General features: G+C 44.5%; 1 protein-coding gene across 1 annotated transcript in view; it reads left to right on the top strand.

The window, feature by feature from the left end:
* igdcc3 (immunoglobulin superfamily, DCC subclass, member 3) overlaps positions 1-13,759 on the top strand; it is a 56,805-nt gene that overhangs the window by 2,346 nt on the left and 40,700 nt on the right. The window contains exon 2 of the mRNA XM_053617055.1: positions 6,938-7,243. Within this exon, the coding sequence (XP_053473030.1) occupies positions 6,938-7,243 (306 nt within the window). The remainder of the gene's footprint in view (positions 1-6,937; positions 7,244-13,759) is intronic.

The raw sequence follows: 13,759 nt of genomic DNA, 5'->3' as shown, positions 1-13,759 counted from the left end.
GACTTTATAAAGCTGCAGCGTGTTTGTGTTTATCCCGTAGTGCCTTTATTGAGGCTCTTCTCTCTGTCTCTGTGTGGATATACGCTGAAGGACGTGCTTTCGCCTATATTATTAACTGCTGAAGATTTACATCCCTGTCTGAACGGCTGTATTTGCAGATTTAAAGCACTGCGCAGCTCAACGTTTACAACATTTACATTTAAGTTTCAGTGCATGCTACTTGAGGAGTACCGTACATGTGGAGAGAAATCATATACCGTTCCCTCCGAAACTATTGGAACGGCGAGGTTAATTCGTTAGTTTGTGGCGTGCACCGAAGACCGTTGGGTTTGAGATGAAAAGATGGAGATGAGACGAGAGGTTAGGATTTCAGCTTTCATTTGCTGGTGTTTACATCTAGACGTGTTAAAGAATGTAAAACATAGAAGCTTTTGTATCAGAACAACCGATTTTTAGGCGAGCAAAAGTATAGGAACAGATCAGTCTTGAAGTAAATGAAAGTAAATAACACTTAACATTCGGCTGCGTGTCCCTTGCTTGCAAAAACTCATCAAACTGCATCAATCCTGTGACTCACTGACACTTGTGTTGCTTTTCCAGGTTTTTACTGCAGCTTCGTTCAGTAGTTGTGTGTTTCGGGGGTTTCTCCCTTCAGTCTCCTCTTCAGGAGGTGAGATGCTGATCAGTTGGGTGAAGGTCTGGTGATTGACTTGTCCAGTCTAAACCCTTCCACTTTTCCCCCTGATGAAGTCCTGTGTTGAGGTGGAAGTGTGTTTTGGATCGTTGTCTTGCTGCATGATGAAGTTCCTCTGATTCATTTGGAGGCATTTCTCTGTAAATCTGCAGACAGAATGTTCCTGTAGACTTCTGAATTCATTCTGCTGCTCCATCATGAGTTCATCATCAATAAAGATTAGTGAGAATGTTCCAGAAGCAGCCGTGCAAGCCCAAGCCATGACACTACCTCCACCATGTTCCACAGATCAGCTTGTATGTTCTGGATCATGAGCAGATCCTTTCTTTCTCCACACTTTGGACTTTCCATCACTTTGGTAGAGGTTCATCTTGTTCCAGAACTTTTGTGGATCATCTCTGTATTTCTTTGCCAATTCCAATCTGACTTTCTGACTCGTACTGCTGATGAGTGCTTTACATCTTGTGGTACGGCCTCGATATTTCTGCTCTCGAAGTCTTCTTCGAACGGTGGATTGTGATGCCTTCACTCCGGCCCTGTGGAGCTTGTTGGTGATGTCACTGACTGTTGTTTTTGGGTTTTTCTTCACAGCTCGCACAATGTTTCCGTCATCAGCTGTTGACCCGTTCGGTGTCTGTTCCTCAGTCCATCAGCGGTTTCTTTCTTTTTCAGCACGTTCCAAATTGTTGTATTGGCTTTACCCGATCACATTCAAATAAAGGAATCAAGTAAAAAAAACGACATGAAAATAAATGAATCATGTCAAAATCACGTGAGAATAAATATAAATACATTTAAATCGTGTTAAATTAACCTGAAAATAAATGAATCCTAAAAATCATGTGTCAAGTAAAAAAAAAAAAAATCACATTAAAATAAATCGAAAGAAAAAAAAAAAACATGTAAACATTCCGATGAAAATCAAGGAATCATTTAAGAATCACGTGAAAATAAAACCACAAGCACGACACAACCTGTGAACCACATGTGATTACTGACACGTGACGTTCGTGTGACCGCTCTGTAAGAGAAGGCGTGGTTCCTTCACCAGTGTCAGTGATCCAGTAGGTTGATCGCACACACACACACACACACACACACACACACACACACACACGATTATTCACTGATTTTAGGGACAACATATTTTTACTGCACTTTCACATTTAAATAAACAGACTGCTGCTTTGTGCACAGAATACCTGGACCAGTTTATCCGCGACGTTTTTTTCCTGTTTGTCGTGATGACGTTTGATTTGATCTGCAGCGGAGTTTTCTATGAGTGGAGGACGAACTTTAGACGTCAACATGGGCGTAACCACGCATTCTTTGGGGGGGGTCGAGTCCCCCCCAATGTTGAGGAATTACCAATCTGTCCCCCCCAATATACGGTAGAAAATATTTTCTATATGTCCCCCTTTAATGAACCCTGCCTACGGATCTGTCTTTTCTTCATCTATTCTGTTTATTTAAGTCTATTCCTTTTTAATATATTTCCGTTTGTTAAGGAAAATAGGTGTGTGCCCCCCCTCCCCCCCCTCCAATTCTACACTTGGTTGCGCCCATACTTAACGCAAGTTGGTTGATATATTTTAGCAGCTCAGTCTGTAAGAAATGGAGACAGCAGCCAAGCGTAGAAAAGTGCAGCAGAACATACGAGCTTCGGACCCCGCCGATGTCCATACCATGGTTACGCCCTTGGACGTCAATATCGCAGTCCATTCCATCATGTTCATATAATCGTGGGCAGACAGCATTGTAATCGAGACCGATATTCAATGCATTGTGCAGCCCTAATACACACACACACACACACACACACACATTGTCCTTAAGTACTCTTTAGCATGTGGCTGCTTCCTATGTGAAAATGTCTCTCCTGTCCTTCAGCGTGTAGAGCAGATTGCGGTTATTATCTATCCACAGGCTCTGATTGAGCGTGCTGCATTGTTGTAAAAGTCAGGGAGGAAAACGACACACGGAGAACCCTCTCAGCCTGCTGCGACATCACAGGAAACGTCATGTGGAAACATTACACATCAATACCGCGCCTCCATCCTCCGCCTTTTGTTCAGTTTGATTGACAGCTCATGTCTCTCTCACCCTCACGCACCATGAGATAATGTGGAACTGCGTTCACAAGCGTTCTCGCTTTTTAACCCAAGCTTACACCGCTCCATTGTGCACTCTTGATTTAACTAGAACCTTTAACGGTTCTTCGGTTGTTTCTTTACGTAGAGAAGATTCCATGTAGCACGCTAGAGCAACATATTTACAGAAGAAAAAGGTTCTATGTAGCAGCAAGAACCTTTAATTATCCACTCGTCAAGAACCCTGAGAGCGATCTTCTTCTTGATTCAGGTTCTAGGTAACACTTACTTCATTCTTGGGTTCTTCAGAAAGGTTCTTTAAGTGTTCATTGGATGTTCAAGGGTTCGTAGCTTCCTCAAAGGTTCTACTTGGAAACCCTAACCCTAACCGATAGGGAAATACTTTTACATGGAACCTTTTAAGAAGGTTAAAAACCCTTAATTGTCTGATGAACTATTAAAGAACGCTTGAAGAACCCATGTATCAAGGCAGTTCAGCTCAATTTCAAATGCACAACAGGTTCTAGGTGTTGAGAAGAAGAAGAAAAGGTCAAGTGAGTGTTGTACAATCGGATGTAATGAAAATGTTTAAATCCTTGCACGGTCTTTCATTTGTCCTTCTGATAAACCCTGTAATAAGGTGAGAACCCGTAAACATTTTAGGAACCACAGCAGGCCTGACAGGCAGCATTGAGATGTTCTTATAGTGTTCCTGTTTAAACGTAAAAGTAAAATGAATCGCTTTAATTACAAGTTTGATTTTTAATTACATTTTAGTGTCACTGCTTTGACCTAATTATAACAGAACTTGGAAAGGATACAAAGAGAAATCCGCTCACGGTTCTGTTCAGTAAAAGTAATTTAAGTGTGCAAAATGCTAGAACAGTGATTAACGTTTGCCAAGGACACTAAGCACTGAGGCTGCTGGAGAGAGAGAGAGAGAGTGTCAGAGTGAGAGAGTGAGAGTGAATGAGAGAGAGAATGAGACAGAGTGAGAGTGAATGATTGAGTGAGAGAGAGAGAGCGAGAGTGAGTGAGTGAGAGAGCGAGAGTGAGAGAGAGAGTGAGAGTGAATGAGAGAGAGAGTGTGAGAGTGAGTGAGAGAGAGAGTCAGAGTGAGTGAGTGAGAGAGAGAGTGAGAGTGAATGACAGAGAGAGTGAGAGAGTGAGAGTGAATGAGTGAGTGAGTGAGAGAGAGCGAGAGTGAGTGAGAGAAAGAGAGTGAGTGAGTGAGAGAGAGAGTGAGAGTGAATGAGAGAGAGAGTGTGAGAGTGAGTGAGAGAGAGTCAGAGTGAGTGAGTGAGAGAGAGAGTGAGAGTGAATGAGAGCAAGAGTCAGTAAGAGAGTGAGAGTGAATGAGAGAGTGAGACAGTGAGAGTGAATGAGAGAGTGAGAGAGAGAGCAAGAGTGAGTGAGAGAGAGAGTCAGAGTGAGTGAGAGAGAGTGAGAGTGAATGAGAGAGAGAGTGTGAGAGAGAGTCAGAGTGAGTGAGTGAGAGAGAGAATGAGAGTGAGTGAGAGAGAGAGTCAGTGAGTGAGAGTGAGAGTGAATGAGAGAGTGAGACAGTGAGAGTGAATGAGAGAGAGAGAGCGAGAGTGAGTGAGAGAGAGAGTCAGAGTGAGTGAGTGAGAGAGAGAGTGAGAGTGAATGAGAGTGAGACTGAGTGAGAGAGAGAGTCAGTGAGTGAGTGAGACAGTGAGAGTGAATGAGAGAGCGAGAGAGAGAGCGAGAGTGAGTGAGACAGTGAGTGAGAGAGTGAGTGAGAGAGAGAGAGAATGTTTGAGAGAGAGTATGAGAGTGAGAGAGAGAGAGAGATTATGTCACAATGTCCTGTTTGATGCAGGGGAACATGACTGTAGGAAAATACTGTGCAAAATTTTATGCGCCCTATGTATTTTAGAACAAACGTTGTTCTACATGATCCGATAGTGTAAATCTTTATACTGTGGCGTAAGCAAGTCCTCTTTAAAGCGTCTGCAGATGGTTCCAAACGCTGCTGCGAGGTTGCTGACCGGCGGACGAAGGTTCGCTCACGTTACGCCTGTTCTCATCTCGCCAAACTGCCTGCCGATCAAGAATTTACAAAATTTGTTTAAAATTTCTTTTTAAAATTCTAATCTTTGTTTTCAAATCTTTACATAATCAAGCACCGTCTCATCTTTCAGAAGCAATTTCCATCCATAAACCAATCAGGTCCTTGAGATCCTGTCATCGTGGTCTCCTTTCCGTTCCTAGAACTACTGCAGGCTCCACTGCAGCGGTGACCGGGCCTTCGCTGCTGTCCGTCCTAATCTACAGAATAACTTCCCAATTTCAGATAGAACTGCTGTTAGAACTGCTGTTAGAACTGCTGTTAGAACTGCTACTGTACAATCACTAAGTAGTAAATGTGCTCTGAGTGAGAGACCGTCTTCCTATATACGGGAGCTCGCCCACGCCCACGCCCACGATTGACCGGAGACAGAAAGCGGCGTTAGCCAATCGTGGACATGTATGAGCTCCCGTATATAGGAAGAGGGCCTCCGAGTGTGTTACACTGCCCTGAGATGTAGCACGAGCAGCGGGTACGGTGAAAGAGATGCGCATGTTTAATCGCACTGTCGCAGTCGCTGTCACGCGAGTGCGAAGTGCCAGCCAGCTGGAATTAACAAAGGAAATGGAGTGACAATCCCGCTCCTGTGGCGTTTCTTACGATCACGATCGTCCGGCGTGAGCCTGAGACGAGTGTCTAAGCAAGCGCAGTCAAAACACGGCAGCACAGGGCGAAGCGGGACGGTGAGAAGATGACCGTGTGCGCACGTGTGTCCGTGTCCTTGCATTCAGGCGCGTCAGGGTTCTTGAGAACGTGCCATATTTTCTCTCAGGCTCAAGGACGTACATGGATACGGGAAACGTTAGTGAAAGGAAGAAGCAGAGCCCTGTTTGTATCCGTGCTCTGAGCGGACGAGACCGCCGTGCTCCGTGGTCCGAGGACTCCGCGGCTTTGTTTTGATGAAAGATGCGTATTAATGTCAAGGCCGAATTTAGTGGCTGGGAAAATTCCAGAACTGAGAATCATGAGAACTAGAAATAGCATAAAGCTAACACACACACACACACACACACACACACACACACACACTGAAAGGGATTGGGTTTCAGACGCTGCTGCTGGTGTGTTAGCGAGAGCAGGAATCTGGGGGGCGGGGTGTAGAGCGGCGTCAAGGCCAAAGGGTCAGCGCAAGTGTTCGTCCAGCGTCATCACTCAGACCTCCCCTGTTTAAGCTTTAGGGTTCGGAGCGCACGTCCTCGAAGCTCTGATAACTCGGTGAGGGAGGAGGAAGTGAGCGAGAAGTTTCTCACCTCGTCGCTGAAGTTCAACATGAGACGTCTTTCCTTAAAATCTGTCTCATGCTTCTCCCGCGACACGGGTTGCCAGGTTTGCGCAACAAAATAAGACCAAAAAGACAAAAACTTCTCCAAATCCTGTACTACTTTTAAAGTCCAACGTCACTGACTATCTTTCCGAAACGGATTTTTATGTTGACGATATACTTCATGTAGGCTGCCACCCTTCCCAAGTTTATAGCAGATTCACGCTAGTGTACGATGTATTTATTTATTTACGCACCAGAGCTCTCAGTGATACGGTGGCGTACGCTGATATGAAGTGAGGCTCTTTTTTCAACACGCAGGATTGCAGCCTTCCTTTCAGTTGGATTGAGGATCTTTTCTTTTCTAACGACTTCTCAGTGAGGAAAAAGTTCATCGACTCGAAGATACTCTTCCAAAACATCCCTCGTATTGTGATTAGTCGAAGATGTTTGTTCTCAAAACAATAAAGCACGATAAAGAGCAGCGATTAAAAAGCAGTCAGTGTTGGTTCCAGTGTGAGAGGACGCGCCACAGTTATTGTAGTTGTAATTGAAAAAAAATAACTACTTTTAAAAGTTTTGTTCTTAAAATAGAGGAATATTTGTGATTTACATACTAAAATGTGAGTATATCAGCCCCTAATGAGTGAAATGTATGAGCTGTAATGTGTTTTGGATTAATATTATCTTTAAACGGATTTGTTTCGCTGATATTTATAAAACGGTTAAAGTAAACGCGAAGCCGGTCTTTAGAAAGCGAGGGGGTTTAGTCGATTAATTTCAGGACCTATTCTGTGCAGGCGTGACCCGTGGAGCCGAGCTGTCCTTCACTCTGGAGCCCAGTGACATCATCGCGGTTCAGAACCAGCCGTTGATGCTGCACTGTCAGGTGGAAGGGATTCCACCAATCAGCACGCAGTGGAGGAGGAACGGCGCGCCCTTACTGGAGGATGAGAACTACGCCACGTTCATTAACGGCTCGCTGCTGATTGGCCGATTCCAGAGGAGCAGGAGCGACGGCTCTTCAGACGAGGGAGACTACGAGTGCCTGGCCCAGAATTCCTTTGGGCTGGTCGTCAGCCGCAAGGCCAAAGTGCAGGCTGCAAGTAAGTAGGGAAATGTTTACACACACTCACACACTTACACACACACACACACACACACACACATATCTTAATCCAGCATGTTGCATGCCTTTGCAGTGTATAAGGTTACAGTGTCCTCTGTCAATGAAGACCACACACACACACACACACACACACACACACACACATATGTTAACCCAGCATGTCTTGCTCTGCCTGTATGAGCATTAATTGGGTGTATGATGCTACAGTGTCCTATTGAAAAGCACACACACACACACACACACACACTCAGGCTATACCATGTCTCATTCTGACAATATGAGCATAAACCTCATGCTGTGGCCTATATGGTGTTAGAACATGCTGTGTTGAAAAGCACACACAGATACACACACACACACACACACACACACACACACACAGAAAGAAGTGTGAGTAAGCTTAACGCTGTGTGAGTAGACGCTACACCGCTGAGACGGTACACACACTCCGGCTCCAGACACAGTGGGATGGCGGCGGCTGGGAGCCGTCTGTCCTGTCCGGAGCGAGTAGCAACAGGAAGTCGGGATAATACGCCTCTCATAGGACACTTTTCTCTCCTCTGTGTAGTGACTTTTCAGCTGAAAAAGCATTCCTGGTCAAAAGGACTGAACGGAGACGGACCAGCGGACGGAGACGCGATGGCACGAGAGATTAGACCGAGCGATATTAGTGCTGTACGTGGCACAGAAATCAAATAAGCCTCATTTTATAGAAAGTGTCTGTGATAACTGCGCAGTCACACATCAACTCTCCGTGGAGCCGGAATCATCGCCCCCAATTCCTCCACACGATCACAATTAGTCATCCCGCGATATTAACCATACAGTCGATGACTTGCTTAAGCGTGGCGGAAAACGGAGTTCCGAGGAAGAAGAATTAATCCCCGAAAAAGGACTTCCTCCGTAATAAGGAAGCGGTTCGGATACAGCATTTCTGTTTGTTTTTCCTGGGGTTACATGATGATTGTAACTTCTGAGTAAGGGTCTTTGCATTATTCATATTAAAACCTGTTCTGTTTTTTAGCCTACTTAATCGCGGCCTAAAAGATGTTGTTTCTATAATGTTACTATTTTCATATCGTCGTTTACGTCATCGCCGCAAAAAACACCATGAAATATCGCGATATAGTTTTAAGTCTGTATCGCCCATCCCTACGCTATAATCGGATTCATTTCATTAATGCACAACGAATACCTTGTCGCTGGTAATGAACATACGGAAAATCAGACTTGATTATGAAACAGAAATCATTTTTTAAAGGGTGATTTTGAGAATCATTTTTATTATTTGAAGCCATTTCCTGTGTGGATGCAGTCAATACAGTATGCACTCATATTGTGCATTAGTATCATTAGTACTTGCAGCATCTACAGCGCTTTGTATAAGTATTGAAGATCCATATTCGTTGCAGAATGAACCACGGATACTCGTAATAAAGTTGCGATCGTATACGTTTTCACCCTGAGATTCTCTCCGAAAGGAAAAGGTTGTCTAATCTAATCTAATTCTCATTACATTGAACAGAAACCCAACACTACTCATCAGTCTGAGAACTCCATTCTTCCAGTGAAGCACGGTGGTGGTCGCATCATTATGAGCATTACCTTTGGTCTCGTGGTTGCGTGTCAGTCTAATACTAATACTCTTCTAACTTGTTCACTGTCTTCTGTTGGACAGCCTCCTCGGGGTAGATCGGGGTAGAAGAAGGACTAAACAGCTAAAATGAACATAAAAATGGCCTGAAGGTATATGCGAATGCATCCAAGTCCATTCGAACGCATATGTAGAAATCTCATCACGGCCTTGGCTTTATAGCAGCGTTACAGTCTCCGGAAAAAGAAAAAAAAAGATTGAACTGAATTATTAGGTAAGAAATACTTGAAAGAGCATAAAAAAAGAAAACATTTGCTGAAGAAGTACGGTGCGTTTAAATAGACGCTCTTCGGAGGGAATGGGCCGAGGAATCTGTAGAGTAGGAAAACTGATATTCTCCCCTTTCAAGTTCATGGCGAAAGGTCACAGTGAAACCTTTCACTGCCATGTCCTCTGTGAATTATGGTCAGGGTTTGGGTTTCCAGTTTGGTGGCCATTTTGGGACCTTTTGACCCGAGACTCCAGACTGAAGGCTGGAGAACAAAGAGTGGAGTTTGTGTTAATGAAGCGTCTGACAGACATGTGAGGAGTGGCGACGTTTTTGTATGTGGTTCCGACGCGGATGTTGGTTTCGGGGAGGATGGGTGAGCTGAAAAAGCTTTGAGCAGCGTAAGTTCTGGGAATGTCTTCAAACAACTTCTACAAAAAAGTTCTACACGTGTCTCCAAAACAACACTAAAGTTTTCCAAATATTCCTCAACATACTCATATGTCCAACAACTCCGGAGGTTACCCGATAAACCCCTAGAGCGCCAAAGAAACGCCAAATATTTGTACATCTCAAAATGACCCCGACGATCTTCAGAAACCTCTGAACGTTTTCAAACATCTCCAGAGTTCTCCAGATATCTCCAAGCACCTTCAGGCATTTGAAGACAGCTGACAAACTAGCCAAGTCTTGTGTTAGATATCCAAAACTTTTGTCCAGTTTTCAAGTTTTTTACACGATTAGCCCTCACATGCAAGAAAACAGCGCAGGGAAACAGTCTATTTAGGCTGAAACGTTGGAGAAGATGGAGAAGAATCTGGGCTCAGCCCTGTATGATTAACAGTCCAGCTAACGCCCCTGACTGAAGCTGTCATCTTGTCTCTTGTAAAGAAAGGGCAAATTGTCTCCACCGTCTTCATCTCCTTCATCTCCATCTGCAATCAATGAGTCTTTAATAGTGCCTCCAGGTGCTCCGGACAAGTCGGAGTTTGATCCGCGGATCATTAGGCTTTGTGAGGCTCTTGTACCTCCTACTCTGGATATTGTTAGAACATGGAGCAAAAATCCATATTTCGTTTTTAACATGGCAGAGACGGCGATTCCTTTTCATCCTGTCACTTCCTTTTGTTTCTTTTGTCCCGCTATTTTTTTTTTGTGTGTGTGTGTGTGTGTGTCTCTGTACGAGTGTGTAGTCGCAGTTCATTATAAGAGGCCAATGAGGCAGTATGACACCACATGAAAAGGGTCATTTCGCTGTAAAGAACTGCCACTGGAGAGGAAAGAAGATGCGATGAGAGAAGAACAGAGAGGCAGTTCTTCCTCAACCTGTGGGCGGGGCGGCGGGGTGGCGGCGGGGGGGGGGGGGGGGGTTTGTGGGGGTTGACCCTCACTCTTCAAATTGAACAAAATCACATTTCACAACATGTGATAAAGGACATTCTTCTCAAATAATAAGAAAAGACAGTTATCTGTTCGTAGTTACATTTAATGCTGTGGAACATCCACGAGTCAAGTTCGTTCCTGTTGTCACTTACGTTATAGCAGCTGTAAACATTCTTTAAAAAAAATAAATACATCTCTCTTGAAGTTAAAATGCAGCTCGTGATGTTATCGAGAAGCCGGAAAAAAAACCCTCTTACAAAGCGCTGACACTGGAGACCCCTTCCGAAAATGTTAAAGAAACATCTCCTCACGGAAAAACCGTTACCGTATTGACCTTTACCGTTGCGTGTTTGGTTAAATGACAACTCGGTGAATTATTAGTCTTCGACTGTGTAGTGTGTCCGCTGTGTATGTAAGTTGCTGCTATAGAAACAATAAAGCATTAGAAAGAGGGCATGAATATAAACCTGTAATTTTTAGCCGTGCTACTGTCAGAAAATGAATCAACACCTTCTGACCAATCACAATCCAGAATTCATCAACGCTGTCGTTTTCATCGACTAAAGTTGCTGTTTGTGACCAGACTGTATCTGGACGAGACTAAAGCAAATGATGTATTTTTGACACCGGTGCCTCTGCGGAGTGCCAGGCACGCTGCCAGCCACATGGGCCTCCAATCTTCCTGTAATGGTTCACCACCAGCCGGCTGTGTTTAGCATTTAAGAGCCCTTCCTCTTTTCCCCTTCGGTCTCTTTCAGCTTTTCAGGAGCACACACAGCCCACCGGACGCCTTTTCTCCCGCTCGGAGTGAAGCGACACAGATCTGTTCCTCGGCCTCCCGCTAGATCAAAGCGCCTCCTTTCTCTGTCTCTGTTCACTTCTGTCTTTATTCTTTTTTCTTTCTTTTTTTTTTTTTTTTTCCTTCAGGAGCTCTTGCTCAATTTGTACTTCCTAGTCATTTGGGCCGTTACACAACCCCTGAAACACCCCTGAGAAAAGAGCTTTAAAGCAGGTCGTGATTAGTGAGGGCTCTTCACAGTCTCCCTCAGATAAAGACGGACCCCTGCATCGACCCCCCCCCCCCACCCCACCCCACCCCCCTCCTTCCACACCCACTTTTGTGCCCGCTCTCCTCCATAAATCCGCCTTTTCCTTGTCCTCCATTTTTGACGGTGATCTGTTGGGCGCTGCTTGAAGGTCCGCCCCCCCGTGGTCTCTATCAATCGCCTGGCCCTCTCAGGAAACACTTATCTTTGTAAAAGTTATTTCTTTGATGGATTTTCCCTTCTTCTTTTAGCTCGTTACACTTCCCTCGGTACTTCACTTGCACTCTCTCTCTCTTTCTCTCTCTTTTTTTTTCTCACTCCCCCATTCTCGCTTTGCTCAAGGTTCCTCATTAGCTTGTTCTCAGGAAGCTTTTCATCACCACAGTGCCGCATGTGGACGGAACAGTCGACCGAGCCGTGCTAATCGACACCTCCTACCTTTTTATACACGATCTCTTCACCAAGCCACCGGTCAACGAGCCAGTTTGCTACCTTTAAGCTTTTACGGGTTCAAGCTTGTGTTCGGTTGTTTTAAAATTAATCGGAGAACGTTCAGGATTTCTTACGGTAGAGTTGACATCCTCGCCGTTCCTGCGGATGTCACAAAGCACTGAAACTGGAGACTCCTTCCATGAATCCTAAATAAACGTCCTCCTTACAGAAAATCTCACCGCCGCAATGTTTATAAATGCGTTTCTCGTGGAGCCGTGTTAACGACAGCTCCACCGCTATCAGAGCCGCTCTCTAGGAAATCGAACCGTATCGTGTGATCTACGCTCTTCTCGATCTCCAGATAAGTGGCGGTTGATTCTTTCAGGTTCATGTGATCATCTAGTGCTGGAGACACGCCCGTTGATATACACGGTATAGTCAGGGGACGTGTTAGACATAGAAATGGGGTCAGACTTGTTATTACTTTGTGGTATCAGAGTGAGAAATCCTTTCGCCGTCGAGAAAAATAGACCAGCCGCCAAATTTGCGAAGCACGGTCTCGAGGGGCGGGATGAAAGGATCGGACCGGACTGAAATGGAGGTGAGAGAGATGAAGCCAGAGGTGAACAGCAGGATGAAATTACAGTAGCAGATTTGTTCTGGCCGGAGACCAAAACGTGTGATAATATCCAATCTACTGTTCTTTTTTTTGTTTTCATCTGAATCTGCAACTCTGCAAATAAACAGATTTGTTCGATTTTTTTTATTTTGGTATTATTAGAAAACAAGTGTCAGAATGTACTGGAACAGGCCTGAACATATCCGTCTGTCCGGCTTCTTTCTAGAAAGAGACGCTTGAAATCAGTATAAATGGCTAGACCTTATAGACCTTATAAAGAAGGGATATTTACACGTAGTAAGATATATACAGTTGTTTTGGAATGAATGCGTAAAAACAATGCGATCACTGGATTTTACAGACTGGACCCCACTTTAATTGGACTCTATTACTGTAGCGTTTATTACTTACGGGAAGGCCGTGGATCAGGTGGTAGAGCGGGTCGTCCACTAATCGTAGGGTTGGCGATTCGATTCCCGGCCCACGTGACTCCACATACCGAAGCGTCCTTGGGCAAGACACTGAACCCCGAGTTGCTCCCGATGGCAAGTTAGCGCCTTGCATGGCAGCTCTGCTACCATTGGTGTGTGTGTGTGTGTGTGTGTGTGAATGGGTGAATGAGACACAGTGTAAAGCGCTATATAAGAGCAGGCCATTTACCATTTACTTAAGCATTTTGTATGCTAAAAATGCTAATAGTTACTATAGTAACAGCTCGTTCACGGGGACGGGTACGGCAGGGGTTCGACGTAGACGGATTTTGTTGTTATTCAACAAAGAAAAATGTCGAGTCCTCATTGATACGGGGACGTCCTCTGTACGGAGGAGTTTATTTACCGTTCGCGGACGGACGAGTTTACGTTTCGTGGTTTCTCGGGAACGTGACGAGATGCGTTTTAAACGACGAGAGAGAGAGAAAAAAAACGTGAGAGAGAACAGGAACTAACGTGTGGTGCGGACAACAATAAGTGTAACTCTAAATGGATTTTTAAAAAAAAGAAGAAAGAAAATAAAGGGTATGATGTCATTTTTTAATAAAAGAAAATTCTAATCATTGATGTAAGAGAAGTAAAATACCTCAGGCAAATAATAATCTTCAGGGTGGTAAGAGTAAGTCCACTTCATCACACAATCCTGTCGCTGATTGTTTT

This window comes from Ictalurus furcatus, chromosome 27 (assembly GCF_023375685.1).
Source record: "Ictalurus furcatus strain D&B chromosome 27, Billie_1.0, whole genome shotgun sequence".
NCBI classification, from domain to species: domain Eukaryota; kingdom Metazoa; phylum Chordata; class Actinopteri; order Siluriformes; family Ictaluridae; genus Ictalurus; species Ictalurus furcatus.
Note: the sequence above shows the minus strand (reverse complement) of the source record. Positions and strands in the feature narration are given on the sequence as shown.